Source organism: Scyliorhinus torazame, chromosome 25, assembly GCF_047496885.1.
Source record: "Scyliorhinus torazame isolate Kashiwa2021f chromosome 25, sScyTor2.1, whole genome shotgun sequence".
Lineage (NCBI taxonomy): Eukaryota > Metazoa > Chordata > Chondrichthyes > Carcharhiniformes > Scyliorhinidae > Scyliorhinus > Scyliorhinus torazame.
The window spans coordinates 7,288,358-7,316,081 of record NC_092731.1 but is presented as its reverse complement, the minus strand read 5'-3'; the positions used below and the strand labels follow the sequence as shown (position 1 = coordinate 7,316,081).

Here is a 27,724-nt window from a genome sequence, read left to right as displayed (position 1 = left end):
CAAGCTCACTCACTCCTGGAGCTCAGCTGTGTCTTCTGGAGCATTGAGGAAGCAGGGCGATGGGGAACTCGGACACCCCGGACCCTTTGGCAGTGGTGCCTCAGCTGACCACGTTCGTGAGGCAGGTGGTCAAGGAGACCGAGCGGATGATCTCCTATTTCTTCAAGGGCGAGGAGGAGGGGGAGGTCAGCAGCTACCTGGAGAGCCCCGTCACCTCCCTGCAGCGGGAAGGGGGCAGCGGGAATGGGCTGAGGTACGGGCTGGGCGCCATGCAGGGATGGCGAGTGGAGATGGAGGATGCCCACACCGCTGTGCCATGCTTGCCCCCGGCGCTGGGCACCTGGTCCTTCTTTGCCGTCTATGACGGGCACGGGGGGTCGAGGGTCGCCCGCTACTGCTCGGAGCACCTGCTGCGCCAGGTGAGGAGTAACTGGGATTTCTCCGGGGGGGGCCAGGCCTCGGTGGAGAAGGTGAAGGGGGGGATCCGGGCGGGCTTCCTGCAGATCGACAGCCGAATGCAGCGTGCCTGGCGCTTCTCCAGCTGGGGGTGCAGCGGCTCCACCGTTGTGGCGGTCACCGTGTCCCCCACGCACGTTTACTTCATCAACTGCGGCGACTCCCGAGCCGTCCTGCGGCGCGCCGGCGGAACCCACTTCTACACCGAGGATCACAAACCCTTCCTCCCACGGGAGCAAGACCGGATCCGGAGGGCGGGTGGCACGGTGACCCTGCAGAGGGTCAACGGATCGCTGGCCGTCTCCAGGGCCCTGGGAGACTTCAACTTCAAGGCGGCGGAGTGGAGGAGCCAGACCGAGCAGCTGGTCTCGCCCGAACCCGAGGTCTACGAGATCGAGCGCTCCGACAAGGATCAGTTCATCATCCTGGCCTGCGACGGGATCTGGGACATCATCAGCAACGAGGATTTATGTCAGTTTGTCAGCTCCAGGCTCCAGCTGACGGACAGCCTGGAGGACGTCTGCAGCCAGGTCATCCATGTCTGTCTCTACAAGGTACGCCGCAAAGCAGCCTGCATTTCTATAGCACCTATCAGTGCTCGGAGATACCCCAAAAACGTTCTGCAGCCAATCAAGTGCTTTTGAAGTGTGGTCACGGTAGTAATGTAGGAGGCACGTCTGTGCAGAGCAAGGTCCCACACACGGCTATGTGATAATGACACAGACAATCTGTTCCTTTAATTACGCTGGTAGATTTACAAATTCGGGTAGGAGCCCTGTTCCTACTCAGGAGAGGGCCTTCGTGTCTCTTATTCCAGATATAAACCACCCCGAACCCCTCGATTAGATTCCAGTCTGTAACTCACTCCCGGGTATCTGTTACTCTATATATAAACCACTCCGAACCCCTCGATTAGATTCCAGTCTGTAACTGACTCCCGGGTATCTGTTATTCTATATATAAACCGCCCCGAACCCCCTCGATTAGATTCCAGTCTGTAACTCACTCCCGGGTATCTGTTACTCTATATATAAACTACTCCGAACCCCTCGATTAGATTCCAGTCTGTAACTCATTCCCGGGTATCTGTTATTCTGTATATAAACCACCCCGAACCCCTCGATTAGATTCCAGTCTGTAACTCACTCCCGGGTATCTGTTATTCTATATATAAACGACCCCGAACCCCTCAATTAGATTCCAGTCTGTAACTCACTCCCGGGTATCTGTTATTCTATATATAAACCACCCCGAACCCCTCGATTAGATTCCAGTCTGTAACTCACTCCCGGGTATCTGTTATTCTATATATGAACCACTCCGAACCCCTCGATTAGATTCCAGTCTGTAACTCATTCCCGGGTATCTGTTATTCTGTATATAAACCACCCCGAACCCCCTCGATTAGATTCCAGTCTGTAACTCACTCCCGGGTATCTGTTATTCTATATATAAACCACCCCGAACCCTCTCGATTAGATTCCAGTCTGTAACTCACTCCCGGGAATCTGTTATTCTGTATATAAACCACTCTGAACCCCTCAATTAGTTTCCAGTCTGTAATTCACTCCCGGGTATCTGTTATTCTATATATAATCCCCCCCGAACCCCTCGATTAGATTCCAGTCTGTAACTCACTCCCGGGTATCTGTTATTCTATATATAAACCCCCCCCCGAACCCCTCGATTAGATTCCAGTCTGTAACTCACTCCTGGGTATCTGTTATTCTATATATGAACCCCCTCGAACCCCTCGATTAGATTCCAGTCTGTAACTCACTCCTGGGTATCTGTTATTCTATATATGAACCCCCTCGAACACCTCGATTAGATTCCAGTCTGTAACTCACTTCCGGGTATCTATTACTCTATATATAAACCACTCCGAACCCCTCGATTAGATTCCAGTCTGTAACTCATTCCCGGGTATCTGTTATTCTGTATATAAACCACCCCGAACCCCCTCAATTAGATTCCAGTCTGTAACTCACTCCCGGGTATCTGTTATTCTATATATAAACCACCCCGAACCCTCTCGATTAGATTCCAGTCTGTAACTCACTCCCGGGAATCTGTTATTCTGTATATAAACCACTCTGAACCCCTCAATTAGTTTCCAGTCTGTAATTCACTCCCGGGTATCTGTTATTCTATATATAATCCCCCCCGAACCCCTCGATTAGATTCCAGTCTGTAACTCACTCCCGGGTATCTGTTATTCTATATATAAACCCCCCCCCGAACCCCTCGATTAGATTCCAGTCTGTAACTCACTCCTGGGTATCTGTTATTCTATATATGAACCCCCTCGAACCCCTCGATTAGATTCCAGTCTGTAACTCACTCCTGGGTATCTGTTATTCTATATATGAACCCCCTCGAACACCTCGATTAGATTCCAGTCTGTAACTCACTTCCGGGTATCTATTATTCTATATATAAACCACCCAAACCCCGCGATTAGATTCCAGTCTGTAACTCACTCCCGGGTATCTGTTATTCTATATATAAAAGACCCCATACCACTCGATTATATTCCAGTCTGTAACTCACTCCCGGGTATCTATTATTCTATATATAAAAGACCCCATACCACTCGATTATATTCCAGTCTGTAACTCACTCCCGGGTATCTATTATTCTATATATTAAAGACCCCATACCACTCGATTAAATTCCAGTCAGTAACTCACTCCCGGGTATCTGTTATTCTATATATAAACCATTCCTGAACCTCTCGATTAGGTTCCAGTCTGTAACTCACTCTTGGGTATCTGTTAATCTATATATTAACCACTCTGAACCTCTCGATTAGTTTCCAATCTGTAACTCACTCCCGGATATCTGTTATTCTATATATAAACCACCCCTAACCCCTCGATTAGATTCCAGTCTGTAACTCACTCCCGGGTATCTGTTATTCTATATATAAACAACACTGAACCCCTCGATTAGATTCCAGTCTGTAACTCATTCCCGGGTATCTGTTATTCTATATATAAACGACCCCGAACCCCTCAATTAGATTCCAGTCTGTAACTCACTCCCGGGTATCTGTTATTCAATATATAAACCCACTCCGAACCCCTCGATTAGATTCCAGTCTGTAACTGACTCCCGGGTATCTGTTATTCTATATATAAACCACCCCTAACCCCTCGATTAGATTCCAGTCTGTAACTGACTCCCGGGTATCTGTTATTCTGTATATAAACCATCCCTAACCCCTCGACTAGATTCCATTCTGTAACTCACTCCCGGGTGTCTGTTATTCTATATATAAACCCCCCCGAACTCCTTGATTAGATTCCAGTCTGTAACTCACTCCTGGGTATCTGTTATTCTATATATAAACCTCCCCGAACCCCCTTGATTAGATTCCAGTCTGTAACTCACTCTCGGGTATCTGTTACTCTATATATAAACCCCCCCGAACCCCTCGAGTAGATTCCAGTCTGTAACTCACTCCCGGGTATCTGTTACTCTATATATAAACCCCCCCGAACCCCTCGATTAGATTCCAGTCTGTAACTCATTCCCGGGTATCTGTTATTCTATATATAAACCCCCCCGAACCCCTCGATTAGATTCCAGTCTGTAACTCACTCCCGGGTATCTGTTACTCTATATATAAACCCCCCCGAACCCCTCGATTAGATTCCAGTCTGTAACTCACTCCCGGGTATCTGTTATTTTATATATAAACCCCCCCCCGAACCCCTCGATTAGATTCCAGTCTGTAACTCACTCCCGGGTATCTGTTATTCTATATATAAACCCCCCCGAACCCCTCGATTAGATTCCAGTCTGTAACTCACTCCGGGGTAACTGTTACTCTATATATAAACCCCCCCGAACCCCTCGATTAGATTCCAGTCTGTAACTCACTCCCGGGTATCTGTTACTCTATATATAAACCCCCCCCGAACCCCTCGATTAGATTCCAGTCTGTAACTCACTCCCGGATATGTTATTCTATATATAAACCCCCCCGAACCCCTCGATTAGTTTTGAGTCTGTAACTCTCTCCCTGTTTCCTTTACTGTTGGATGTGAATGGGTTGATCCTGCTTAAATCCCCACGGAGCCGCTGCCAGTGTTGGGTTCGGAGTGTGAAACATCCTGTTGTGGCGTTCCTGTGAAATGTCTGGACTGGTTTTGGATTTCACATGCATATTTAAAAATTAATTTAATATCTGCGTCTCAGCAGTGTGTTTATCCTCGAAGCTGGCCTGACATTAATTCCCTGATAAAAGAGCACCATGGCAACCCATGGATTAAGGTCAGGCTACCTGTGAGCAGAAACATCTTGGTCGCATCAGATACCAGCCATAATTAGCCTCTTCCCCAAAACGTGATGCTCACTTCCGGATTCTTCCATTGGCCTCAGCACCTGAGCTAAGTTCTGGATCAGGGTCAGCCAGAATTGGCGTTCCTGATCACACACTAGGGGCGGGATTCTCCGCTCCCACGCCGAAGTGGCCGCGCCGTCGTGAACGCCGTCGAGGTTCACGACGGCGCGGAGCGGCCCCGGTCCCGACCGATTCAGACCCTGACAATGGGCCAGTATCGGGGCCGTGTCATCCGCCCGGCCTTGTCGCCCGCGTAAAAGCGGCGCCGCATAACTGGCGTCACCCGCGCATGCGTGGTGGCCGTCCTCTCCAAGTCCGCCCCGCAAGAAGATGACGGATGGATCTTGCGGGGCGGCGGAAGGAAGGAGGTCCTCCTTCAGAGAGGACGGCCCGACGATCGGTGGGCACCGATTGCGGGCCTTGCCACATTTGAGGTACCCCCCCGGTGCAGGATCCCCCCCCCCCCCCCACCCCCGCAGGCCACCCCCCCAGTGTTCACGCACCGTTCACGACGGCAGCGACCAGGTGTGGACGGCGCCGGGGGGAACCCGCCGTTTTGGCCTGGCCGCTCGGCCCATCCGGGCCTGAGAATAGCGGGGGTGCCGGAGAATCGCCACTTTGGGTGTTCCCGGCGATTCTCTGGCCTGCGGCCCGCGGAACTCGACCGGGCCGTTCCCGCCGCTTGGGAGAATCGCGGGAGGGCGTCGGACCGGCGTCCCGGGGAATTTTGGCGGCCCCGGCGATTCTCCCAACCGGCGCGGGAGTGGAGAATCTCGCCCCAGGTTTGGATCCGCTGGAGTTTAGAAGGTTAATTTGAGATTTGATCAAAACCATTACTGTCCTGAGGGGCAGTGACAGGGTGATGTGGAGAGGATGTTTCCCCAATGTGGAAGGATCTAGAAAAAGGGGTCGCAGTTCAAAAATAAGGGGGGGCGCCATTTAAAATGCAGATGAAGAGAATTTTCTCTCTCAGACGTTGGTGACTTTCTGAAGCTCTCTTCCCCAACAGGCAGTGGAGGCTGAATCTTTGAATATTTTTAAGGCAGATCCAAGTAGATTCTTGATTAACACGAGGGTGAAAGGGCACTGGGGATGGGCAGGAATGGGGGTTAGAGAGAGAAAGAGGGGAAATCAGCCAGGATTCCTGCTCCTGATCACTGTCCAGTTATCCCTGGGTTAGAGAGAGAGGGGAAGTCAGCCAGGGTTCCTGCTCCTGATCACTGGGTTAGAGAGAGAGGGGAAATCAGCCAGGATTCCTGCTCCTGATCACTGTCCAGTTATCCCTGGGTTAGAGAGAGAGGGGAAATCAGCCAGGGTTCCTGCTCCTGATCACTGTCCAGTTATCCCTGGGTTAGAGAGAGAGGGGAAATCAGCCAGGGTTCCTGCTCCTGATCACAGCCCAGTGACCCCTGGGTTAGAGAGAGAGAGAGGAAATCAGCCAGGGTTCCTGCTCCTGTTCACTGTCCAGTGATCCCTGGGTTAGAGAGAGAGGGGAAATCAGCCAGGGTTCCTGCTGCTGATCATTGTCCAGTGATCCCTGGGTTAGAGAGAGAGAGAGAGAGAGGGGAAATCAGCCAGGGTCCCTGCTCCTGTTCACTGTCCAGTGATCCCTGGGTTAGAGAGAGAGAGGGGAAATCAGCCAGGGTTCCTGCTCCTGATCAATGTCCAGTGATTCCTGGGTTAGAGAGAGAGAGAGGAAATCAGCCTGGGTTCCTGCTCCTGATCACTGTCCAGTGATCCCTGGGTTAGAGAGAGAGGGGGGAAATCAGCCAGGGTTCCTGCTCCTGATCAATGTCCAGTGATCCCTGGGTTAGAGAGAGAGAGAGGAAATCAGCCAGGGTTCCTGCTCCTGATCACTGTCCAGTGATCCCTGGGTTAGAGAGAGAGAGAGGGGAAATCAGCCAGGGTTCCTGCTCCTGATCACTGTCCAGTGATCCCTGGGTTAGAGAGAGAGAGGGGAAATCAGCCAGGGTTCCTGCTCCTGATCACTGACCCGTGATCACTGGGTTAGAGAGAGAGGGGAAATCAGCCAGGGTTCCTGCTCCTGATCACTGACCCGTGATCACTGGGTTAGAGAGAGAGAGGAAATCAGCCTGGGTTCCTGCTCCTGATCACTGTCCAGTGATCCCTGGGTTAGAGAGAGAGAGGGGAAATCAGCCAGGGTTCCTGCTCCTGATCAATGTCCAGTGATCCCTGGGTTAGAGAGAGAGAGAGGAAATCAGCCAGGGTTCCTGCTCCTGATCACTGTCCAGTGATCCCTGGGTTAGAGAGAGAGAGAGGGGAAATCAGCCAGGGTTCCTGCTCCTGATCACTGTCCAGTGATCCCTGGGTTAGAGAGAGAGAGAGGGGAAATCAGCCAGGGTTCCTGCTCCTGATCACTGACCCGTGATCACTGGGTTAGAGAGAGAGGGGAAATCAGCCAGGGTTCCTGCTCCTGATCACTGACCCGTGATCACTGGGTTAGAGAGAGAGAGGAAATCAGCCTGGGTTCCTGCTCCTGATCACTGTCCAGTGATCCCTGGGTTAGAGAGAGAGAGGGGAAATCAGCCAGGGTTCCTGCTCCTGATCAATGTCCAGTGATCCCTGGGTTAGAGAGAGAGAGAGGGGAAATCAGCCAGGGTTCCTGCTCCTGATCACTGACCCGTGATCACTGGGTTAGAGAGAGAGGGGAAATCAGCCAGGGTTCCTGCTCCTGATCACTGTCCAGTGATTCCTGGGTTAGAGAGAGAGGGGAAATCAGCCAGGGTTCCTGCTCCTGATCACTGTCCAGTGATCCCTGGGTTAGAGAGAGAGAGAGGGGAAATCAGCCAGGGTTCCTGCTCCTGATCACTGTCCAGTGATCCCTGGGTTAGAGAGAGAGGGGAAATCAGCCAGGGTCCCTGCTCCTGATCACTGTCCAGTGATCACTGGGTTAGAGAGAGAGAGAGAGGAAATCAGCCAGGGTTCCTGCTCCTGATCACTGTCCAGTGATCCCTGGGTTAGAGAGAGAGGGGAAATCAGCCAGGGTTCCTGCTCCTGATCACTGACCAGTGATCCCTGGGTTAGAGAGAGAGAGAGGGGAAATCAGCCTGGGTTCCTGCTCGTGATCACAGCCCAGTGATCCCTGGGTTAGAGAGAGAGAGAGAGGAAATCAGCCAGGGTTCCTGCTCCTGATCACTGTCCAGTGATCCCTGGGTTAGAGAGAGAGAGGGGAAATCAGCCAGGGTTCCTGCTCCTGATCACTGTCCAGTGATCCCTGGGTTAGAGAGAGAGAGAGGGGAAATCAGCCAGGGTTCCTGCTCCTGATCACTATCCAGTGATCCCTGGGTTAGAGAGAGAGAGGGGAAATCAGCCAGGGTCCCTGCTCCTGATCACTGTCCAGTGATCCCTGGGTTAGAGAGAAAGAGGGGAAATCAGCCAGGGTTCCTGCTCCTGATCACTGTCCAGTGATCCCTGGGTTATAGAGAGAGGGGAAATCAGCCAGGGTTCCTACTCCTGATCACTGTCCAGTGATCCCTGGGTTAGAGAGAGAGAGAGGGGGGAAATCAGCCAGGGTCCCTGCTCCTGATCACTATCCAGTGATCCCTGGGTTATAGAGAGAGGGGAAATCAGCCAGGGTTCCTGCTCCTGATCACTGACCAGTGATCACTGGGTTAGAGAGAGAGGGGGGAAATCAGCCAGGGTTCCTGCTCCTGATCACTGACCAGTGATCACTGGGTTAGAGAGAGAGGGGAAATCAGCCAGGATTCCTGCTGCTGATCACTGTCCAGTGATCACTGGGTTAGAGAGAGAGGGGAAATCAGCCAGGGTTCCTGCTCCTGATCACTGACCAGTGATCACTGGGTTAGAGAGAGAGGGGAAATCAGCCAGGATTCCTGCTCCTGATCACTGTCCAGTGACCCCTGGGTTAGAGAGAGAGGGGAAATCAGCCAGTGTTCCTGCTCCTGATCACTGTCCAGTGATCCCTGGGTTAGAGAGAGAGGGGAAATCAGCCAGGGTTCCTGCTCCTGATCACTGTCTAGTGATCCCTGGGTTCATGAGAGGGGGGAAATCAGCCAGGGTTCCTGCTCCTGATCACTGTCCAGTGATCCCTGGGTTAGAGAGAGAGGGTTTTGTAAGGGCCACGAAGAATCCAGCACGAGTTTTAAGGATACAAAATAATAACGTTTATTTACTATAACAATATATACATAACAGTAGCAGTAACTTCCCTTGCTACCTTCTCCTTCCTGCTGGTTCCTGAACTGGCCAGCTTACTTATACTAGGAGTTTCTCCGCCCCCTCATTGGGGAAGTTCATACTCCCATAGGATTGTGGGATAGTCATTAGTCCCCAGCCAATCGTCAGTAGGCAGGTTCTCACATCCCTCCCCCCCAAAGTCCAAGGAATCCACCGTAGGCCCTGGCGAAGGAGGGCGTCGGACTCGTTTGGCCGCAGGCCGGACACCATTTACACGTGGCGCTGGATCAGGCGGCGGGTAACGAGACGGAGACCGGCGCTTCCGTGATGAACGGCGCAACGGTTGTACATCCACGGCCCGTGGGCCCGAGGATTCCCCTCTGATGCGTCCTGTGTCTCCATCTCAGAGTCAGAGTCTGCTGCCTCCGTCATGTCAGCGTCTCTATCTCCATTCGGTCCCGTAAGGACCTGCGCAGGCTTCGAGTGAGGCACCAGTGGAAGATTGTGAGGACTACCTTCCCTTGTCGCTGGTCTCTGCGGCTGTAGAAATGAGCTCCGGGGGCGGGGAATCTTTGGAGGGGATAGTCTTCTGGACCGAACGTGGTCTACATGTTTGCGTTGGAGACGACCCTGGGCTTGCACTTGGTAAGATATAGGGCCCGTTTGGCGAAAGATTACACCAGGAACCCACTGGGCACCACCAGCAAAATTCCGCATGAATACTGGGTCACCGGGCACAAACTGCCGAATCGGACGATGCCGAGACAATCCCTGTCCCTGCCGTTCTTGTGTGCGCCGTACTTTTGCGCCAATGTCCGGGAAGACCATACTAAGGCGGGTGCAAAGTCTTCGGCCCATGAGGAGTTCTGCGGGAGCTACCCCAGTCACTGCATGGGGGGTGGTCCTGTACGTAAACAAAAAGCGAGCCAGTCTCGTGTCCATTGATCCGGAAGACTGCTTCTTTAGGCCTCTTTTGAATGTTTGCACTGCGCGCTCTGCCAACCCATTTGAAGCCGGGTGGTAAGGGGCAGTGCGGATATGGCGGATGCCGTTCATCTTTGTAAACCTAGCAAACTCCTCACTCGTGAATGGAGTGCCATTATCCATGACCAGCACCTCGGGGAGGCCATGCGTACTAAACGATAAACGCATCTTTTCAATTGTTGCGCAGGACGTTGTCCCCTGCATCTTATGCACCTCCAGCCATTTGGACTGGGAGTCAATTAATAGAAGGAACATGGATCCTTGAAAAGGGCCTGCGAAATCCGCATGTAAGCGTGCCCAAGGCCGTCCTGGCCATTCCCAGTGATGTAGGGGCGCGGCCGGCGGAAGCTTCTGATGCTCCTGGCAAATGGAGCAGTTTTGGGCCACCTTCTCAATGTCGGTGTCGAGGCCTGGCCACCAGACATAACTCCGGGCCAACATTTTCATCTTGGTCACGCCCGGATGCCCATTGTGCAAGTCTGATAATATCAGCTCCTGGCCTTTTTCCGGGACAATTACACGCGTCCCCCACAAGAGGATGCCGTCTTCCACGCTGAACTCTGACAGCTTGGAGGAAAATGCCCGCAACTCGCCTGGGAGCTGTCTATGCTGCCCACCATACAGGACTATGTGCCGAACCTTTGACAGGACTGGCTCCGTCTGGGTCCACTCACGGATCTGTGATGCCGTGACAGGCAAGGTGTCCATAAAATTTAGGGCTGCAACCACCTCACCGGTCGTGGGGGTCGACATGGGGCCGGTCGCTAAAGGCAATCGGCTCAGTGCGTCGGCATTTGCTATCTGCGTACCTGGTTTGTGCTCCAGAGAATACTCATATGCAGCAAGCAACAAAGCCCAGCGCTGGATCCGTGCAGAAGCAATGGGCGGTATTGGCTTATCCTCTCTGAAAAGTCCCAGCAGAGGCTTATGATCAGTCACGATAGTGAAATGGCGGCCATACACATACTGGTGGAAGCGTTTCACCGCAAACACCACTGCCAGGCCCTCCTTCTCGATCTGCGCGTACTTTTTCTCCGCTGCAGTCAATGTGCGGGAGGCGAAAGCTATCGGTCGCTCGGCCCCGTTCTCCATCTTGTGGGACAGGACAGCCCCAATACCATACGAGGATGCATCACATGTGACGAGCAAAGGCTTTCCCGGATCATAGTGGGTTAGTAACCCAGACAACGACAATTGTTGCTTTACCCGCCGGAAAGCGGTTTCTTGCGGCTGACCCCAAACCCAGGTGTGATTTTTCTTTAGCAGCAGGTGTAAGGGGGCCAGCGTAGTTGCCAGATTGGGGAGGAACTTCCCGTAATAGTTTACGAGACCGAGAAAAGAACGAAGATGCAAAGTGTCAGTCGGGGTGGGGGCATGTTGAATTGCACGCACCTTCTCTGCGACGGGGTGCAGACCCTCACGGTCCACCCGATAACCTAGGTAACTACTTCTTTTGCCTGAAATACGCACTTTGTGCGACGTAAACAGACTCCAGCCTCCGAAAGGCGTCGAAGGACAGCCTCCAGATTTTCCAAATGCTCTTGCTCCGACGTCCCTGTAATCAACACGTCATCTAGGTAGACAGCAACACGTGGTAAACCTCTCAAAATGCCCTCCATAACACGTTGAAAAATTGCGCAGGCAGAGGATACTCCAAAGGGCAACCGTGTATATTCATACAGGCCCCGGTGTGTGTTAATTGTTACATATGGTCGGGAGGCAGGGTCCAGCTCCAACTGCAGGTAGGCGTGACTCATATCTAATTTTGTGAATGAGAGTCCACCTGCAAGTTTTGCGTAGGGATCCTCTATGCGAGGCATTGGGTATCGGTCGAGTCGGGAAACTGTATTCACTGTAAGTTTATAGTCGCCACACAAGCGAACTGTGGCATCTGGCTTCATTACTGGTACAATTGGTGCTGCCCAGTCAGCAAAACAGACGGGCCTGATAATACCCAAACGAGTGAGCTCCCCTTCTACCTTCTCGAGCAAAGCGTAAGGCACTGGGCGCGCCCGGAAATAGCGCGGCGTGGCTCCTGGTTCAACTTGAATACGGGCTACGGCCCCTTTTATTTTCCCCAAACCAGGCTGGAATACCTCTGGGTATCGTCCTAGCACCTCAGTCAACCCTCCAGAAACTGTTTGGAGGATGTGCTGCCATTGCAACCGCAAATGGCGCAACCAGTCCCGACCCAACAGGCTGGGCCCATGGCCGCGCACTACGATAAGTGGGAAACGCCCCTCCTGGCGTCCATAGACAACAGGGGTCATTGTAGTTCCTGCAATGTCCAGTGGTTCCCCCGTGTAGGTGGCCAACCTGGCCTGTGAGTCAGTTAATGTAAGGGTCTGTATACCCTGCTTGATGCGGTCGAATGTCCTCTGGGCGATCACGGAGACCGCTGCGCCAGTATCCAACTCCATCTCCAGCAGGTGGCCATTGACCCGTACTGTCACCTTAATGGGGGCCACACGGGGAGCTGCCACACAATGCAGCTGCAGGCAGTCGTCCTCCATCTCCACGTCCTCAGGAGTAGTCGCCGCAGGTTCATCCACATGGAAGGTACGGCCTCTGGGCTGGTCCCAGTTACGGCCCCTGGGCTGGTCCCAGTTTCGGTCGGAAGGACGGCGCCTCTGGCGTCCCCAGGACCGCCGTCCGCGACAGGGTCGGCGCCTACAAGTCTGACACGGACATGGCTCCTCATCCATTGGCTCTGGAGAAGGCTCCCTTCTGGGAGGAATGTCCGATGGCCACTGGCGTCGGTCCGGTCGTTGCCTCGCCCAAGGTACTGCAGGAGTGCGGGGGGACGTTTTTGGGCGGAAAGGGTTGCGCCCCAAGGCATGCACTTCCATTCCCTGTAGCTCCTGTACTCCTCGCTCTGCGCTCTCTCGGGACAAGACTATTTGTATTGCCTGTTGAAAAGTCAATGTTGGCTCCGCTAACAACTTTCTCTGGGTGGCCGCATTGTTAATACCGCAAACCAAACGGTCGCGTAACATTTCTGACAAGGTCTCACCATAGTCACAGTACTCCGCAATCCCGCGTAGCCTGGATAAAAAAATCGGCAAGGGATTCTCCAGGGGTCCTCTCAGCGGTATTAAACCGGTAACGCTGGACTATCGTGGACGGGGTTGGGTTAAAGTGTTGCCCCACTATATTCACAAGTTCGTCAAACGTTTTGGTGTCCGGCGCAGCTGGGTACGTAAGGCTCCTAATCACCCCAAACGTATGCGGTCCACAGGCGGTGAGCAATATGACCACCTGGCGCTCGTTTTCGGTGATATTGTTTGCCCGGAAATAGTAACGCATCCGTTGTGTGTACTGGTTCCAGCTTTCCAGCGCAGCATCAAAAACATCCAAACGTCCGTACAGAGGCATGGTATAATAGAAAACAACTTCCAACCTGTATCCAACAAAAATCCAGGGAGGTGGCTTCAGCAGTGTAGACGGCTATTCACTTTTACCTTCGTCGCCAGTTTTGTAAGGGCCACGAAGAATCCAGCACGAGTTTTAAGGATACAAAATAATAACGTTTATTTACTATAACAATATATACATAACAGTAGCAATAACTTCCCTTGCTACCTTCTCCTTCCTGCTGGTTCCTGAACTGGCCAGCTTATTTATACTAGGAGTTTCTCCGCCCCCCCTCATTGGGGAAGTTCATACTCCCATAGGATTGTGGGATAGTCATTAGTCCCCAGCCAATCGTAAGTAGGCAGGTTATAACAGAGGGGAAATCAGCCTGGGTTCCTGCTCCTGATCACTGTCCAGTGATCCTTGGGTTAGAGAGAGAGGGGAAATCAGCCAGGGTTCCTGTTCCTGATCTCTGTCCAGTGATCACTGGGTTAGAGAGAGAGGGGAAATCAGCCAGGGTTCCTGCTCCTGGTCACTGTCCAGTGATCCCTGGGTTAGAGAGAGAGGGGAAATCAGCCAGGGTTCCTGTTCCTGATCACTTCCAGTGACCGATGGCTTAGAGAGAGAGGGGAAATCAGCCAGGGTTCCTGCTCCTGATCACTGTCCAGTGATCCTTGGGTTAGAGAGAGAGGGGAAATCAGCCAGGGTTCCTGCTCCTGGTCACTGTCCAGTGATCCCTGGGTTAGAGAGAGAGGGGAAATCAGCCAGGGTTCCTGCTCCTGGTTTAGCACACTGGGCTAAATCGCTGGCTTTGAAAGCAGACCAAGGCAGGCCAGCAGCACGGTTCGATTCCCATACCAGCCTCCCCGAACAGGTGCCGGAATGTGGTGACTAGGGGCTTTTCACAGTAACTTCATTTGAAGCCTACTTGTGACAATAAGCGATTTTCATTTCATTCTCCTGGGTTAGAGAGGGGTTTTCTGGATAGATGGGCTGAATGGACTCTCCCATGTGCCTCCATCTTGTATTGACTCCTTCCCACCCCCAAGGGGCTGATTTACACTCGGGAGTATTTCTGGGATCTCTCTGGTGGCTATCCCTGTGTTTGCATCTTCTAGTCCCCTCCTGTATGAATGGACCGTACCTTATGTTAATTGTACAAGTGGAAGATGATTTAACCTTTCCGAACCCGATCCAGAAACCTTTCCCCATGTTGTCGATCATTGTCTCCGGAAGATCAGTCTGAACTTCACCACTTCCTGAGTCGTATTGTTTCCATCGCGACAGGGGAAGGCTGTTCAGCCCCTCGAACCTGCTGTGCCGTTGGCTGAGGTCATGGCTGGTCTGTATCGAAACCCAATTTATCCGTCTTGGCCGGTAATGCTTAGGCCCCTTCAATTAACCCCCCCACCCCACCCCCAACCCCGGCCTCAGCAGCATTGTGGGAACAGTTCCAGATTTAGTTTCTCTCTATCGACCCTCCTGACTCTTTTAATCATCTTCGATTCTTCGGTCAGACGACCCCTTTATCTTCGATATTGAAGCGTATGCAATTCTAGTCCGTGCGCCTCCTTTAGCCCTGGTCCCGCCCGAGTGAAGCTACTCGCCCACTGTGGACAGCTGGAGTTTGGATACAGATCTCATTGAACAGGCTCAAGGGGCCGAATGGCCTCCTCCTGGCCCTGAGCTCCACCGGTAAGGCCTGGCGTGTTGTTACGGCAAGTCTCACTGACAATGTGGCTTTTCTCCATTGAACAGGGCAGTCGGGACAACATGAGCGTCGTCCTCATCTGCTTCCCAAACGCACCGAAAGTATCGGAGGAGGCGATCCTCAGAGAGGAGGAGCTGAACGCATATATCGAGCAAAAAGTGACCGGTAGGAAAGACGAAAGACCCCCACCAGCAACCCCCCCCCCCCCCTTCCCACACCCCATAAGCCGTAGGAGCTGAAGTAGGCCATTCGGCCCATCGAGTCTGCTCCGCCATTCAATGAGATCATGACTGATCTGATGTGATAATCCTCGACTCCGCTTTCCCGCCTTATCCCCCTAACCCTCGATTCCCTCACTGAGTAACAATCTCTCTCGGCCTCGAACATGCTTAACGACCCGGCCTCTACAGCTGTCTGCGGTAAAGAATTCCGCAGATTCACTCCCCTCTGAGAGAAGAAATTCCTCCTCATCTCCGTCTGAAATGGGCGACCCCTCACTCTGAGATTCTGCCCTCTGGTCCTAGACTCTCCCACAAGGGGAAACATCCTCTCAGCATCGACCCCGTCAAACCCCCTGAGAATCCGATATGTCTCAATAAGGTCGCCTCTCATTACTCTAAACTCCAGTGAGCACAGACCCAACCCACTCAACCTCTCCTCACGAGAAAATCCCTCCAAACCGGGGATCAACCGAGTGAACCTTCTCTGGACGGCCTCCAATGCCGGTGAATCTTTCCTTAGATAAGGGGACCAAAACTGTCCACAGTATTCCAGGTGTGGTCAAACTTGCGGCTTATTCACCTCAGCACGTCCACACCCACCCTTTTCCCAGCAAGGCGTTTGGGTTAAGATGGGGTTTTTCCCTATTTGTGTTTTCGACTGTTATATGGGGGGGGGGTTATTGTATTTGGGGGAAATCCAATGTATAATTTCTGCTTGTTGTGTTTTTGTTTCTTTTTCTTGTTGGGAGGGGGGGGGGGGGGGTTTTGTTGAAAATTTGTTGAAAAATTTGAATAAATATATTTTCCCCCAAAAAAAGAAGTCCAGTCAGCGGGTGATGGAGACCAGGGGAAGAGGAGTGGGGAGTCTGCAGGTTTACATTTCAAACCACGGAACATATCTACTCCCAGCATTTACGCAAAATTGCATTGAACCCATTTCAGCGACGTGGAAAGATTGGGTGGGCTGGAACAGAAGGCTATGAGGGAGAGCTAATGGAGGTCTATAGCTTTGCGGGGTCGAGGGAGACTCAATGGGAAGGGCCTATTTTCCTCAGCAAAATTCAATTGGGAATGCGTTTGAGAATGATTAGAGAGGAATTGATGAGGAATGTTTTTCACCTAGAGGCTGCTGTGGTTCTGTTAATCGCTGCCTGACAGGGTGTCGGAGGCAGAATCTCCTCCGCACATTTTTTAATTGCCCTGAGATCCACTTGAAGCGCCGTTACACACAGGGCTACCGACCAAATGCTGGAAGAAGCGAGGAGGTTGGACAGCTCTTTCTCATGCGCGATGGGCCGAATGGCCCTGAATCTGTATGATTCAGTGAACCTTCTCTGCTCCAAGGAGAACAGCCTCAGCTTCTCCCGTCTCGCAGAGTAACTAGAACCTCTCCTCCCTGGTCCCATTCCGTCCGGTAAATCTGCTCCGAACCTTGACATCCTTCCCAAAGTGCGGGGCCCCGCGGGGCTTAAACACAATCCTCCAGCGAGACCTCACCAGTGTTTTATGAAGATTTAGCATAACTCCTGGAGTTTCTATTCCCTTATTTAAACAGTCTTGGCCTGCTACTTACAAAGATTTACATCGGAACAGCAGTCGGCCATTCGGCCCCTCGAGTCCGACCCGCCATTCAATGCGATCATGGCTGATCTGTGACCCAAGTGCATAGACCTGCCTTTGGCCCAAATCCCTTAATGTCTTTGCTCAACTAAAATCTATCTCAGATTTAAAATGAACAATTGATCTCGCTTCAGCTGCTGCGTGTGGGAGAGAATTCCAAACCTCTGCCACCCTTTGAGTGAAGAAGTTCTTCCCAACATCTCTCCTGAATGTTCTGGCCCGAAGTTTTAGACTCTGCCCCCTAGTTCCAGAATCTCCAGTGGAAACAGTTTATCTTTATCGACCCTGTCTTTCCCTGATAATATCTTGAAGACTTCGATCAGATCCCCCCCTTAACCTTCTAAATTCCAGCAACAACAGGCCTAATCTGTGTAACCTCTCCGCGTAACTCAACCCCTGTAGTCCAGGAATGATTTTTGTAAACCTACGTTGCTCTCCCTCCAAGGCCAAAATATCCTCCCTAAGGTGTGGTGCCCAGAACTGCTCCCAGTGACTCGGAGTGGGGTCTAACCAGGGTTTTGTAAAACTGCAGCATAACCCGTGTCTTTCTACTCCAATCCTCGAGAGATTGTCAAGCTCAGTAGACTGGCCGATATGAACGATCAACTACAGAACATTTAGTTTAAATAATTTATTGTGAAACAACTGCGTTGTGAAGGTAACTAGAATAAAGAAACAACAAACTACTAACACTAACTAACTAGACAAGAGCTACTGCAAAATACGTCTGTCCACCAACGCGACTTACTCCCAACTCCCCCAGACACAGAGTCACGTGGTAGGTTACACTGCCACCTGGTGGTCGGAGGTCGTGTAGAATATCATATGCAGAGTTGCCTTATGCATATCATCACAGATATACCTGGACAGCACGGTAGCGCAGTGGTTAGCACAATTGCTTCACAGCGCCAGGGTCCCGGGTTCGATTCCCGGCTTGGGTCACTGTCTGTGCGGAGTCGGCACGTTCTCCCCGTGTGCGCGTGGGTTTCCTCCGGGTGCTCCGGTTTCCTCCCACAGTCCAAAGATCTGCAGGTTAGGTGAATTGGCCGTGCTAAATTGCCCTTTGTGTCCAAAAAGGTTAGGTGGGGTTACTGGTTTACGGGTGTGGGCTTAAGTGGGGTGCTATTTCCAAGGGCTGGTGCAGATTCGATGGGTCGAATGGCCACCTTCTGCACTGTAAATTCTATGATAAAGGCTAGCATTCCATTAGCCCTTTTGATTATTTTCTGCACTTGCTCCTGGCATTTTAAGGATCTGTGTGTCTGCCCTCTGTGATCCTGCCCTCACTCTCTTGCAGAGAGCTTTAAGCAGCAGCTGGAGGACGGAGAACCCAACCTCTTCTACGTGATGCAAAGTTTAGCGATGGAGGAGATCCCAAACCTTCCACCAGGCGGAGGATTGTCCAGCAAGTGAGTGGGGCGTCTGCGGAACCCAGTGGAGAGCGAGCCACCGGATCGTCCGATCTTCTGCCGATGTTGGTCAGGCGGGGGGAGGGATAAAGGTTACCCAGGACCCAGGAACTCTCCCTGCTGCCCCTCAAAGCACAGTAAGAAGTCTTACAACACCAGGTTAAAGTCCAACAGGTTTGTTTCAAATCACTAGCTTTCGGAGCGCTGCTCCTTCCTCAGGTGAGTGAAGGGGCCGGCTCGAAGTGGAGAGGATGTCCAAGACGATCGCGCACATAGACACTGACATTAACTTTCTACAAAGGTGCAAGAAGGCAGACAAGATACCTGCAAATGCTCGCATTCAAATTATCGTATTGCATCTTTGACTTTGTCTATATATTTGTTTCTGGAACATACCTCTTCATTCACCTGAGGAAGGAGCAGCGCTCCGAAAGCTAGTGATTCGAAACAAACCTGTTGGACTTTAACCTGGTGTTGTGAGACTTCGTACTGTGCTCACCCCAGTCCAACCCCAGTATCTCCACATCATGGCGACCCTCAAAGTTCAGGCAGTGGGATCTGATGGGACGTGAGGGGGGGGTGGTGGGTGGTTGCGGGGGTGAGGGGGGGGGCAGCGGTTTAATCTCTCCAGCTATCCATTGATGCCACGCGTGGTCTGCCAGTCGGTTGACGAAATGCCCGGTCACATTCGAATAATGTGTCGGAGCGATGGGCACATTGACAGAGCTCCAGAAACCCTCTTGTGCCCCCGCCTAGTCCCAGCGAGAGTCGTCAATACCAGAACCCACTGGAAATTAACATAAATCAAAGTGGGGGAGGGATGGGGGGGGTTCTGAAAAGTTTAACGAACGTTGATTGAACTAATTGTGACTCACATCCTTTCTACTTTGCGTCTCAGGAGGGATTTCATCATCGACATTTATAAGCGGCTGAAGGACGAATACAAGGTGAGTGTGAGGGGATTCTCAGGTTGCTCAGGGAAGCAGGTTATAACTGGTGAAGGTCCTGTTTGAGGTTTGCTACCAGCTGCACTTCAGACAAAGGTCAACCAACTTGGGGGGTGGATGTGGTGAGAGTCGCGAGTTAATTGGAGATGTGGGTGTTTCACCCATGAGTGATCAATGTGGTTCCTCGTCTGTGTCCTCCAGTGCGGCAATCCTCCACCTACCCTGATCCCTTGCTCGTTCCCCCCCCCCCCCGTTTTCTTCACCCCACCATTGGCGCCTGTGCCTTCAGCTGCCAAGACTGACCCTAAGTTCTAGAATTCTCTCCCAAAGCCTCACCGCCTCTCTCCCTTTAAGACGTAGCTTTAAAGCAACGCCTCCGACTGAGCCTTTAGTCACCTCCACCTTTGGCTCAATGTAACTCTTTGCCTGACAATGTTCCTCTGAAGCTGCTCGCTGTGTGGCAGGCGCTATATAAATGCGGGTTATTGTGGCTGTGGCTGCATTGATCCAGGGCTGAGAATTCCAGCATACCCGTGGTGTGACTGTTGGGAGAGCGAACGAAACGGGAGCAAGAGTCGGCCACTCGGCCCATCTAACCTGCTCTGTCAGTCAATAAGATGGTGGTCAATCTGGTTGCGACCGTAACTCCATATCCAGCCGACGAGCCCCTTGACTCCCTTCTGCATGGACGCTGGGAGGACAGAGGAGCTTTTGATGGGTCAGGAGTGCAGAGACTTGATGCTGAATGCCCTGTTACTGGGCTGGTGAAGTGGCTGACTAGGTTCAGCCCCTGGTTAGCTGTGACATCCAACAGGTTGATCATTGGAGGCTGGTAGGAGCTGGAGCAATTCGCTGGGTTTTATCTTGCAGGAGAAGATCATTACCTGTGTTTAAACACGAGGAAAGCCAGCGATAGGAATGATAAAGGATTGAATTAACAGGACATAAGGTCTGCCCAAGACAGTAACCATTTCACGGTCCTGGTTAGGACAACAAACATGCATTCGCTGCTTGGGCCTTTTTCCTCGGATGGTGATGTCTAGCACGAGGGGACATAGCTTTAAATTGAGGGGAGATAGATATAAGACCGATGTCAGAGGTAGGTTCTTTACTCAGAGAGTAGTAAGGGCGTGGAGTGCCCTGCCTGCAACAGTAGTGGACTCGCCAACACTAAGGGCATTCAAATGGTCATTGGATAGACATATGGACAATAAGGGAATAGTGTAGGTGGGCTTTAGAGTGGTTTCACAGGTCGGCGCAACATCGAGGGCCGAAGGGCTTGTACTGCGCTGTAATGGTCTATGTTCTATGTTGTATGTTCTATTGGGCCGGTTTTTCTGCTCGATCGTACAAGCCCCAGCTGTGTCGGGCTCCATGCACTACCGGGGAAGCTCATACTCAATTACGGTTTCCCTGTGGGGGGAAAGACACCCTTCCCCCCTCTTCCCCCCCCCCCCTCTTCCCTGATTGTTCCCCCTCTGCAACCATCTGAGGATGCCCTCCGCGCTGCTCCACACAAAGCTAGTCCTCCGCCCGCGGTGAGTCTGGGTCGGGTGGGTGGGTGATGTTTGGTAGACCGCACTTTTCCAGACATTCTCTGGGGGGCTATTACCGGGGTCTCGGCCCGGGACACGGCACCGTCCGTGCTGACACCTCGGTGTCCATATCTGAACCAGAGCAGTCTTCATCCTGATGGTCTGGGCCTTGGGCCATGGTTGGATGCACTCTCTGGCTAAGGGGTGGTTCCTGACCAGGCGGAGGTATCGACGTCCCTGGTCGGGAGTCCTCTAGAGCGGGCTCTGGCTTCCTTCGTGGTCCACGTGTTTACATACGGTCTTCCCTTGGATCTTAATCTTTAATGTGACAGGCCCTGCTTTCACCACTATGACCCCTGGGAGACATGAGTGCACCTTCTCCGAAATTGCGGGCTTAAACCTGGGCTCCCGGTTGGAAATTCCGCCCTGGAGACCTGCGAGTCTTGCTGAAGCTTTACTTTCCCGCCCAGGTTTGGGAAAGTCCGGTTTCTGAGGCGTCGTCCCATTGGCTTCTCCATTGTTGCCACTCCTGTTGCTACATGCGCCGTGGTCCTGTAGCTAAGAAGGAATCTTGCCAATCCCATGTCCAGGGACCCCGTGGTCAGCTTCCGCACGCCTCTCCTAAACGTGTGGACCGCCCGTACGGCCAGGCCGTTAGATGACGGACGAGACGGGACGGTGAACGGTGGCGGTGAATGGTCACCCCTTGAGTGCCGAATGAGCACCTCAATTTCCTGATGGTGGCCTTCTTGTAGATGTTTGGAATGGGTGCCAACAAGGATCAGCATGCAGCCTTACCCAGGGACCCACCCGGCCATTCCCAGGATACATTGCCATGGACTGTTCCATTATTCACATTGCCATGGACTGTTCCATTCTGTGAGAATGGTGGGAAATCCCGCAAGCAGCGTCCTTGCTAATTAACGAAAACCAGTTGAGGTGAGCATCTCTGTCCAGTTTTGGATTGGATATTTTATTTTGCTCTGATCCGATAATGTTTATAGTTTTAATCTAGTGGGTCAGACTTTTAATGGCCTGAAATATGTAAACGCCGGTGAGCGAGTGTAATTCACACAGACACGGGGAGAATGTGCAAACTCCACACGGACAGTGACCCAGAGCCGGGATCGAACCCGGATCCGCGGCGGGCATCTCAGAAGACTGCGAAAACAGACAGAAAACTGATTGGGGGCGGAAAGACAACAAACTTTGCAGAGTTGCAGAGGCCCAGATGTGGGTGAAACCGATACAAGGGGCGGGATTCTCACATCCCGCGGCAGAGTGCCCATGCCGTCACATTTCACGACGGCCTGAACGGGCCGCTGCCGGGACTAATTCTGCCCCCTACAGGGCGGTTCGCGCCTCTCCAGCTGCTGATCCCGGCGCGAACTGTGCACCGCGGGATCCGCGCATGCGCAGTGGCCTCCTTCAACGTTCCAGCCCCAACGCAACATGGCGCAGGACTACAGGGGCGGGCGCAGAGGAAAGGAGGCCCCCAGCCACAGAGGCCGGCTGGCCGATCGGTGGGCTCCGATCGCGGGCCAGGTCACATCGGAGGCCCTCTCCCACCCCCACAGGCCACCACCCGACCCTCCAGGTCCCGCCGGCTCAGAGCAGGTTAGAACTGCGGCGGCGGGAATTGTTTTTTTTTTTACAGCCGCTCGGCCCATCCGGGCCGGAGAATCGCGGGGGGGCCGCGTTGAGCGGCCTGAGATCGGCACCGCGCCAACCATGGCGACACCAGTGGCACCGATTCTCCTCTCTGTTGGGTCGTCCAAATGCTAGTGAGGTCACGATTGGGTTGAATCAGCCTCCGTCGATTTTTTTGCTGCATTGGAAAGGGGCAGGGGAGCGAAGGTCTGCCGTGTGATGCACGATCAATTGCACAAAGACTAAAGTTGGGTGCAACTGTGGCTTTATTACAGTCAGATGCGAGGCCTCCTGCTGCAGCCGGCGAAATGGCAGGGCACTGGAGGTCATGCATATTTATACAGTTCACCCTGGGCGGAGCCAGCCGGCAGGAGCTACCGGCGAACCTGGAGTGCAGGTCATACCTTTCATCTCCTATTACAGTGGTTCACCACATTCACCCCCTGTTAAAAATGAGTCCGGCAGGGGTGACTTGAAACTATATACAATTAGTGCAATTATGTACAGTGGTAGGGAAAGAAAAGTCCATGTTGACGGTCCGGAGTCCATCAAAGGTTCAGCCGGTCCGGTGCTTTGGTGCTTCGTTGGGAGCGGCGTAACGGTGGCGGCGAAGTCGGTGCTGGCGGTGGTGGAGGTGGCACCGATGGTGGTGGTGGCGGTGCTGATGCTGGCCAGTCATCGGGGGAACTCCGGGAGCGTGCCGAAGTCCTCTTCGTCCTCTTGTGCGGAAAAGGGGGGTGGGGTGGTCTGGTGGGGTCAATGTTGGCGGCGCGGTGGGAGGTGGGGGGGGGGGGGGGGGTGCATGGGTGGAACCTGACGGTACCAGGTCCCTGAGTGAGACAGTATCTTGGCGGCCATCGGGGAACTCACCGTAGGCATATTGAGGGTTGGCGTGGAGCAGGTGAACCCTTGTGGAGTCGGACGTGCCTACGGAGAAGGACCGGTCCTGGAGCAGCGAGCCAAGGCTGGAGCGACACCCCGGATGTGGACTTCCTGGGGCAGGTAAAAACACGTTCATGGGGTGTGTTATTAGTGGTGGTGCACAATGGTGACCGGATGGAGTGTAGAGCGTCAGGGAGGACCTCCTGCCAGCGAGAGGCTTGGAGGTTCCTGGACCGTAGGGCCAGCTGGACGGCCCTCCAAACCGTCCCATTCTCCCGTTCTACGTGCCCGTTTCCCGGGGGTTGTAGCTGGTCGTCCTGCCGGAGGCTATACCCCTGCTGAGCAGGAACTGACGCAGCTCATCGCTCATGAATGAGGATCCCCTGTCACTGAGGATGTAGGCGGGGAAACCGAACAGAGCGAAGATGGTGCTGAGGGCCTTGATGACGGTGGCAGACGTCATACCGGGGCAAGGGATGGCGAAGGGGAATCTGGAGTAATTATCGACCACACTGAGAATGCACGTGTTACGATCGGTGGAGGGGAGGGGCCCTTTGAAATCCACGCTGAAGCGTTCAAAGGTTGGGAAGCCTTCACCAGGCGCGCACAGTCCGGCCGGTAGAAGTGCGGCTTGCACTCCGCACAGACCTGGCAGTCCCTGGTGACTGTCCTTACTTCCTCGACGGAGTAGGGCAGATTGTGAGCTTTGACCAGATGGTACAATCGAGTAACCCCCCGGGTGACAAAGGCTGTCGTCTAGGGCCCGGAGTTGGTCCACTTGTGCGCTGGCACATGTACCTCGGGAGAGGGCGTCTGGGGGCTCGTTGAGTTTACCGGGGCGATACAAGATCTCGTAATTATAGGTGGAGAGCTCGATTCTCATTTTTGATCTTGCCCCGCTGTGTGTTATTGAACATGAAGGCTACTGACCGTTGGTCCGTAAGGAGAGTGAATCTCTTACCGGCCAGGTAATGCCTCCAATGCCGCACAGCTTCAACGATAGCTTGGGCCTCCTTTTCGACAGAGGAGTGTTGAATTTCCGAGGCATGAAGGGTAAAGAATGCCACGGGTCTGCCTGCCTGGTTTAGAGTGGCGGCAAGGGCGACTTTCTACTTGGAAAGGCAGTGACTCGTCCACTGCATGCATCCCGGCCTTGGCGATGTCTGCTCTGATGCGGGCGAAAGCGTGTTGTGCCTCGGCCGCGAGGGGGAATTGGGTGGACTGGATGAGTGGGCGGGCCTTGTCCGCATAGTTTGGGACCCACTGGGCGTAGTAGGAAAAGAACTCCAGGCAACGTTTGAGGGCCTTGGGGCAGTGGGGGAGGGGAAGTTCCATGAGGGGGCGCATGCGGTCGGGGTCGGGCCCGAGAAGTCCGTTTTGGACTATATAGCCGAGAATGGCTAACCGGGTCGTGCTGAACACACACTTCTCTTTGTTGTAGGTCAGGTTGAGAAGGGTGGTAGTGCGGAGGAATTTATCGAGGTTGGCATCGTGGTCCTGCTGGTCATGGCCGCAGATGGTGACATTATCTAAGTACGGAAAGATGGCCCGCAAACCTTACTGGTCGACCATTCGGTCCATCTCTCTTTGGAAGACCGAGACCCCATTTGTGATGCCGAAAGGGACCCTAAGGACGTGGTAGAGGCGACCGTCCGCCTCGAAGGCAGTGTATGGCCGGTCCGACTTCCGGATGGGGAGCTGGTGGTAGGCGGATTTCAGGTCAATTGTTGAGAAGACCCGGTACTGTGCAATCTGATTGACCATATCAGATATGCGTGGGAGGGGGTACGCGTCAAGCTGCGTGTACCGATTGATGGTCTGGCTATAGTCCACGACCATCCTGTGTTTCTCCCCAGTATTAACCACTACCACTTGGGCTCTCCAGGGGCTGTTGCTGGCCTCGATAATACCCTCCTTAAGCAGCCGCTGGACTTCGGACCTGATGAAGGTCTTGTCCTGGGTGCTGTACCATCTGCTCCTAGTGGCAACGGGCTTGCAATCTGCAGTTAGATTGGCAAAAAGGGTGGGGGGATCGATCTTGAGGGTCGCTAGGCCGCAAACGGTAAGGGGGGGTAAGGGCCTGCCGAATTTGAGGGTGAGGCTCTGGAGGTTGCACTGGAAGTCCAGGCCCAACAGGAGTGCAGCGCAGAGATTAGGAAGGACATAGAGGTGGAAGTTACTAAATTCTACGCCCTGGACCGTGAGGGTAGGGTGACTGTACAGAAACCTCGGATCGGGACGGAGTGGGATCTGGAGGCGAGAGAGATCCTTTGATTGGCAGGGTGGACCGCGAGGGAGCAGCGCCTTACCGTATCTGGGTGAACGAAGCTTCCGGTGCTCCCGGAGTCCAGCAGGCACGAGGTCGCGTGGCCGTTGATTTTCACCGTCGTCGACGCGGTGGCCCGGTTGTGTGGGTGAGATTGGTCCAGCGTCATCTAAGCGAGCGGAGGGTAGCCGTCAGATGCATTGGGTGGCGAGCGTGTGCGGTTCTGATCTCGGGATGTCCGGGGACCCTGTGGGGAACAAGATGGCGGCGTCCATGGTGCGCACATTGCGGGGTCGGGACAAGATGGCAGCGCCCATGTTGCGCACATGGCCCCGGGAGGAGAAGATGGCGGCTCCCATTGTCCGATTGGCGTGGGGGAGGGGGCGATAGCGGGCGCGATTGCAGCGACTGCGCGGGCCTGGCACACAGCCGCGAAGTGGCCCTTTTTACTGCAGGCTTTACAAACGGCAGTGCGGGCCGGGCAGTGTTGGCGGGGGTGCTTCTGCTGACCGCAGAAGTAGCAGCGGGGACCCCCGGGGTGCGTGGGTCGGCGTGCGGCGCAGGCGTATTGGGAAGGCAGGGCCCCGGCTGAAGAGGTCGTCTGCGGGGTCCAGGAGGGGTAGGAAGGGGTAGAAGGGTGGGCAACACGGCGGGAGGGATAAGATTGCACATTACGGGATGCGACCATCATGGAGAGCGCCAAGGTTTTCATCTCCGCCAGTTCGAGCGTGGCCCCTTCCAGCAATCGTTCTCGGATGTGGTCCGACGCAATCCCCGTCACGAAGGCATCGCGCATGAGGAGGTTCGCGTGTTCGGCGGCCGTTACCGCCTGACAGTCACAGTCCCGGACGAGTGGAATTAGGGCCCGCCAGAAGTCTTCGATGGACTCATCAGGTAGTTGCGAGCGGGTGGCGAGTACATGCCTGGCGAAGAGCGTGTTCGCCTTCTGCACGCAGTGTTCCTTAAGGAATTCCATTGCTTTTGTGTAATTCGTGGCGTCTTGGATCAACGGGAACACGCTGGAGCTCAGTCTGGAGTACAGGACATTTATCTTCTGAGCCTCCGTTGGCGCAGGGTCCGCCGCGTTGATGTAGGCCTCAAAACATGTTAGCCAGTGAGTAAAGTCTTTGCTGGCGTCGGGCGAATGAGGATCCAGCTGCAGGCGATCGGGCTTAATTCCGATATCCATTCTGTGGGAAATCTGACTGTAATAAATTGATGCACGATCAATTGCACAAAGACTAAAGTTGGCTACAACTGTGGCTTTATTACAGTCAGATGCGAGGCCTCCTGCTGCAGCTGGCGAAATGGGAGGGCACTGGAGGTCATGCATATTTATTCAGTTCTCCGTGGGCGGAGCCAGCCGGCAGGAGCTACCGGCGAACCTGTAGTGCAGGTCCTACCTTACATCTCCTAATACAGTGGTTCAACACACCGTGAAAATGTTTAACGTGCGACTGGGAACAGTACCGCCCAGGCTGCGGTGCAAAGGAGCACATGACCTGAGTCGGAAGAGCACTCTGGGGCTGGACAGAGACGTGTGCGGAGGCAAGCGCAAGAGAGCTGCTAGTTAGACCTGGCACTGTATGTACGTATGCAGTTCCGAGTTGTCAATAAACACAGACTGTCAAAGTGTACAAAACTCAGAGCGAGACTAACTGAGCTACACACAATAGGCGGGGCTGAAACGGGTTAATAATCATCACTTATTGTCACAAGTAGGCTTCAATGAAGTTACTGTGAAAAGCCCCTAGTCACCACATTGCGGCGCCTGTTCGGGGAGGCCGGTACGGGAATCCGCGCTGCTGGCCTTGTTCTGCATTACAAGCCAGCTGTTTAACCCACGGTGCTAAACCAGCCCCAAGTAATGACTCTGATACCCCGAATTCCAACAACCATCGGAGCTGAATATTGACCACAAATGTTGGTGTTTTAGCTTGTGGCTCTGGGCTATTGGGGATCATTTAAAGAGCAGAATCTGAATGGTCTCCCTCTTTTATTGCAGAATTCCAGAGATTCGGAAGAAAGCCGCTAACCCGCCGATTCCAAGGATGCAATATCCCCCGTCAATGCTTCCTGAAGCATTCCAGCTGAAGTCAACATCTGTCCAGAAGTTATGACAAGTCGGAATGTTTGAGTGACTGTACTGACTGTATGATTGAACCTCATCCACCCCCCCC

At 53.4% G+C, this 27,724-nt stretch overlaps 1 protein-coding gene across 1 annotated transcript; it reads left to right on the top strand.

The window, feature by feature from the left end:
• On the top strand, window positions 1-27,705 carry LOC140402279 (protein phosphatase 1A-like). Its single transcript, XM_072489926.1, has 5 exons — window positions 1-1,010; window positions 15,062-15,179; window positions 18,153-18,264; window positions 19,163-19,211; window positions 27,550-27,705. The coding sequence occupies exons 1-5, from the start codon at window positions 60-62 to the stop codon at window positions 27,577-27,579; spliced, it is 1,260 nt and encodes a 419-aa protein (XP_072346027.1). The 5' UTR covers window positions 1-59; the 3' UTR covers window positions 27,580-27,705.
• Window positions 27,706-27,724: the final 19 nt, after the last annotated feature.

What these genes read in the sequence shown, in the direction of transcription:
- LOC140402279 (XM_072489926.1), top strand. Translation starts at nt 60, where the DNA reads ATGGGGAACTCGGACACCCCGGACCCTTTGGCAGTGGTGCCTCAGCTG. An exon ending in TATCGAGCAAAAAGTGACCG is followed by an intron (nt 15,180 to 18,152) that starts GTAGGAAAGACG and finishes ACTCTCTTGCAG; the next exon opens with AGAGCTTTAAGCAGCAGCTG. An exon ending in GGCGGAGGATTGTCCAGCAA is followed by an intron (nt 18,265 to 19,162) that starts GTGAGTGGGGCG and finishes TTTGCGTCTCAG; the next exon opens with GAGGGATTTCATCATCGACA.